Source organism: Salvia splendens, chromosome 18 (assembly GCF_004379255.2).
Source record: "Salvia splendens isolate huo1 chromosome 18, SspV2, whole genome shotgun sequence".
NCBI classification, from domain to species: Eukaryota; Viridiplantae; Streptophyta; class Magnoliopsida; order Lamiales; family Lamiaceae; genus Salvia; species Salvia splendens.
This window is the reverse complement of record NC_056049.1, coordinates 13,549,614-13,555,012: the sequence shown is the minus strand read 5'-3', so window position 1 is coordinate 13,555,012 and position 5,399 is coordinate 13,549,614. Positions and strand designations below refer to the sequence as shown.

Below are 5,399 nucleotides of genomic sequence, written 5' to 3'. Positions count from 1 at the left end.
GGGGTAGGAGAGTGAAGAAGATTGGGCCTCTTTTGTTGTTTGTAGAAATTGGGCCAAACCTTTCAATTGTTTGGACTCTAAAGGTAAAAATTGAGAAAATAAGAATGGGCCTTTCTTTTTTATGTTAAGGAGATTTTGGTTGGGGGCAACTCTTTAATTCTTGGACTTTAATTAAATCGTTGGGCCGATAAATAATCGTGGTGAATTATTTAATTAATTCCCGGAAGACTTTTTGAAGAATGAATAATTTACCTAAGTATGAAATGATACTTTTTCAACGGTAAATAATTACGAAAAGTTAAGCATGCGCTTGAATAATTTTTAGAAATTATTCCGACGACATGGAAAATACGAGGAGCCAACGGAGGAAAAGAACGAGCGTAAGCGGCCAACCGGCGTCGCACGCGACGCCTTGGGCGGCCGCCGAATAACTGAAAATGCACGAAAACCGAGAAAACGAATTAAAAGATTTAATTAGAGTGCATGCATTCTAAAATGGTTTTTTTTGTTACCGAGATTGATATGAATTTTATGTATTTTCCGAGAAGGTGGTTTGCACGCACGCTAAAAGTCAGAACGGGGAACTTTTTACGGAAATCCTAAGCTTTTGAGGTGGGCTTTATTACTTAAACTCTTTTAATTGAAATGATATGTTATGGTGAAATAAGGGCGGTTTAAAATAGTATGTCATGCCGTATTTTATGTTTTGAATTGCCTATCTGATTGTCTACTAGGATAATGTCCTACTAGACTTTGATGGTTAACGAATTCGGGTCTGACTAGGGAGTGAGTCCCTACTCGGACTAGTGCACTGATGGGGATCGTGAGCCTTCCTTTGTGGTCGGCCGGTCCAGTGATCGAGTTTGTGGCCACATTCTCGTTTCATATGATGGTTCAGATATGGTATATGATGGAGGATGATAATGATATGTGTCTGCAGACACCTTTTAAGGAATGATTTAGTGTTTCTCGGCTTTTAAAGTAAAACCCGAGTTTCACTCAATGATGGCTTGACATATCTTAACGATGAATGTATTCAGGGCATGAGTTCACTGAGTGCATCAAGTACTCAGCCCCTGCATATGTTTTCCCTATGTGCAGGTTGAGCGGGGACGGGGGACGGAGGATGTTGAGCATTGGACAGAGACAGTATTCAATAAATGATCCGGTTGCTATTGTGTCTTCATACATAGTAGTAGCTAACTCTCAAATGCTTCCGCTATGCCAAGTTTAGGAATTTCTTTGATTTCCTTTGAATTGTCAAACCATGTCATTCACGTTATGTACCTTCGGGATTTGGAACCCTGTTGATAAATGAAATTTCGTATTTCGACCGATATGTCGTACTTCTTTGATTGTTTCCCTTTCTTCTTCGCTTCTTAATTCCCCACTAGTCGCGATTCCCGTGCTTCCTATCCTTAGGAAGCGCGGTCGTGACATTACACCCCGTGGTGTCTGGTAGAATGAGACCTCCTAACAAAATTAGGGCATGGATATGTGCCCTTTGAATGTATACGTATGTAGGTAGTTCATCACCCAAAGGTATCCTCGTCTGGTTGATCAGAGCGGTCATCAGCAAACCGCCTTGCTTTGTCTCTGTGGATGTATCCGGTATCCATCCCAACAAATCTCGGCACTTGCTAGGTCAATCAGGATATCCGACATGATGGTCACACCCTGTGAAAACGCGACCGTCCGCTCTCATGCCCCAAATGGCTTGCACATCTTCCAAGGTCATGGTCGCCTCTCCAATCGATAGATGGAAAGTGTGCGTCTCCGGCATCCAACGCTCAATCAAAGTCGTGATCAGCTCATTGTCGACCTTCATCGACTTTCCACAATCCATCACGCCTTTGAAACCAAAGGCGTCAAGCCAATACCTCACATGCTTATGAATGTCGACATCCCAAGTCTTACTTTCAGTCCTGCGAACTTTGAAAACTTGTATTGTGCCATCTTTCAATAGTTTATTTGAAATGTGCTTTTTCTGCAGATATAGCACGGACGGGTCTTCGGGTCCATATAATAATTGTCCGCTTGAACTTGAAGTCTCCATCTAATCTAATAACATATTCACAAAACAACAATTACAAACTCACATTTACAATACACATAACATATACATTCAAATTCATCATCAAAACAACAAAACATTATAAACCAAATGATTCACTGCTAATCCATTGAATACTATATATTATAAACTCCAATTCATCACAATTCATGCTTTATAAGTCTAATTCACATATAACTACTAAATTAGAAGGTTAAATTACAAGATACATTTCAACCCCTACTCTCTTCTCCAATAACAACCAAAATCGCAACCCCTACTTTCTTGCGGAAAGCAGTCTTGGCAACACAAAATCGCCATGAACCGTCTTTCTTGCGAACTAAGAGGACCGGACTCGAGAACGGGCTGGTGCTTGGTTGTATGATTCCAGCGGTGAGCATTTCGGACACCAATTTTTCCATTTCATCCTTCTGGGTATGATTATATCGATAGGGCCGAACGGAGACTGGTTGAGAGCCATCTTGTAGGGGTATGCAATGATCAATGGGCCGGTGAGGAGGAAGTGAGGCAGCGGCTGTAGTGACTGCCGGAAAAGCTTCAATGAGGGCCTGGAGTTGACGTTTAGAGGCGGCTGGAAGGGTTTCGGCAAACCCAAAAGTTGTTGTGGTCTGATCTGCGTCAAGTGACCAAAGGAGCCAAGAGTCATCAGCTGCTTCAAAGCAGCGGATCTCAGATGGCGTGCAAGCCCGGCGGGTGAGAGTTGGATCCCCCTGTAAGTGTACTAAGCGGCCTAACAGTGTAAACTCCATAGTTAAATCCCGCCAGTTGGCTTTGACGTCGCCGAGTGAAGCCAACCAAGAAATTCCCAATATGATATCCACCCCTCGTAGAGGAAAGACATAACAAGAAAGTAGAAATGGCTCCAAAGCCAATAACAACTTGACATCGTGGCAAATCCCACCACTGCGCACTTTAGTCCCATCACCCAAACGGACAGAAAAAATAGCTGTGGATGTGATGACAAGACCGAGTCGGGTAGCCACATGGTCGGCGATAAAGCAATGACTAGCGCCACTATCTACCATTACCGTGACGTTGGATGTGTCAATGATTCCGGATAACTTCATGGTGTGGCAACTATCTAAACCATTAGAGGATAGTTCAGATAACTGTAGCTGAAGCAATGACCCATTGCTAGTGGGAAGAGCACCCTCTTCATTGTTGTCATTCTGGTGGTCGTCATCAGTGGAATCGTCCTCCTCGTGCGTGATGAAGACTTGCAAAGTTTTGGGTGGACAACGGTGGGTAGGGCTGTACTTGAGTCCACATCGAAAACATGTACCCGCTGCAAGATGCTTCTGATATTCCTCTTGTGGCATGGTGCGAAAACGACGGGGCGGGCGCGGGCCCTTCGGGAGAGAGGCTGTAATGGATGTAGAAGAATCCCTAGAGGCAGTCTGAACGGGACTCGAATACGATTGATAGGAAGAACGACCGGTTGAGAAATTGCTCGATGAGTTTTTCGTCGTGGAGCCCAAAGGAGCATATAATTTCTCATATCGTTTCGCCATCTGAACAGCATCAGAATAGTTCGTGATGTTCTCACGCAACTGTAAACGAATGGATGGCTGTAAATTAGCCAGAAAAATCCCCAAAAACTGACAATCGGTGAGGTCGGGCAACTGTGCTAGATGTGACTCGAAAGCTGCAATATAGTCTGAAAGAGAGCCAACATGTTTAGTTGCTGCCAAAGCCTCATACCCATCACGGGCATTATTGTCCCCAAAACGGACAAGTAGCTCATGGGCAAATTGATCCCAAGAGAGAGACGGATAGCGACGCATTAGGATTTGGACCCAAGGGAGAGCTGGGCCTGACAAGGCGATGAGCGCGAGGTCCAAACGTTTGGCAGTGGGAGTTTTGTTCACCATAAAGTACTGGCTAGCCCGGGCGAGCCACCCAATAGCATCGGTTCCATCGAACGGAGGAAGTGGCATGGATGGTTGAGAACCTGGTGGAGAGATCTGACCTAAAGAATCAGAAGATTGGTCACTTGGGGGAGGTGGAGGAGGATTCTCCGGCTGAGTGCCTCTAAGTTCGAGCAAAATGGGACCCAGTTGAGTCTCTAGGCAACGGGCAATACGTGCATCAAGAGAGGAATCCAAGGCTGCTACTGCCTTCTCCAAACCAGCGACACGAGCAAGTGTGTCGTCTGACTGGGCAGATGATGAGCGAGTCTCGACCATCGTTCGCCGCACCAAATTGTTATGGAGTAAAGGCAGCCCAACTTTCACACACACCAATTATTTGATAACAGAAGGCAAACGAAGGGTAAGAGTATTTAGTGGAATGGAAATAGGATAAAAGGAATCAGTAAACAATGATAATCCTCCTTGAAGCCACGGTTACACGGTTTACAATGATTTCCCAGAGATGCCTTCTTCTATTCTCTGCCATCACTTATATAGGACCTAGCAAATCAAAATCTCAGCCAATCAAATCTCAATCATTGACTAATCAATCAATCAAATCATAATCATTGACTGATCAATCAATCAAATCCCCATCATTGACTAATCCCACAATCAAATCCTAATCAAGCAATCAAAGATAACAATAATAATAAGAAAACAATAATAATAGATTATCAGGATTTTCCTTAATCTTCCTTAATCTTTGTCTTTGCGATCACGCCGCGTATACACCTTCCATGGGCGAGCGGTATCAAAATGACTCCAGCTACTATGATAGGACATGCTAAGAATAGTACAACTCATTGAATTAGCTCCACATTTATTTATCTTTGCAGGATCTCTGTGTCTCTTTGAGGAAATCTCTCGGTTCAATGGGTGCATATTCAGAAGCATTTTCAGTGTATACTATGCTGAAATATAGTAAGAGAACGATGAATAAGGCCATTCATGGAAAAATTTTACACATTTTACTTTCAGGTGGACTTCTTAAAGATGCATATCTAGTTGTCAAGGTACGAATTCTGTTGATAATTGTTCTCTCTGCCCTATGTAATTATTGCTCTTCATTTCATCAGGATAATGCAGAGTTAATCCCTAAGCCAGCCATTAAGAAGTTTGCTATCTCCTTTATGAGGAACGGCAACATAAACTTAGTAAATGATGTGATCAAGTCTATTCACAACTCAAACTACAAGATTGATCAGGTAGTCATTGTAGAACAGTAAAATATAGATATAAGCGGAAAAGTAAATAGACATAGTAGAGAAAGTAGTAGTGTATTTGGTTTATTTTATTACTCAACACAGGCATATATATATATAATATATATATATATATATATATATAGGATTGTGATCAATACCAAACCACTCTTAAACCTTAAACGCCGAACAACATCATTATATGATAAC

General features: G+C 42.6%; 1 protein-coding gene and 1 long non-coding RNA gene across 2 annotated transcripts; one reads left to right on the top strand and one right to left on the bottom strand.

Moving 5' to 3' along the window:
• Positions 1 to 1,645: 1,645 nt before the first annotated feature.
• On the bottom strand, positions 1,646 to 2,056 carry LOC121776759 (protein MAIN-LIKE 1-like). Its single transcript, XM_042173929.1, has one exon. It carries the CDS (start codon positions 2,054 to 2,056, stop codon positions 1,646 to 1,648), a length of 411 nt encoding a protein of 136 aa, XP_042029863.1.
• A 2,638-nt stretch (positions 2,057 to 4,694) lies between these two features.
• LOC121777043 lies at positions 4,695 to 5,187 on the top strand. The gene is made up of 3 exons (XR_006045354.1): positions 4,695 to 4,735; positions 4,824 to 5,000; positions 5,064 to 5,187. It is a non-coding gene; the product is annotated as an uncharacterized LOC121777043 (long non-coding RNA).
• The last annotated feature ends 212 nt before the right edge of the window (positions 5,188 to 5,399 follow it).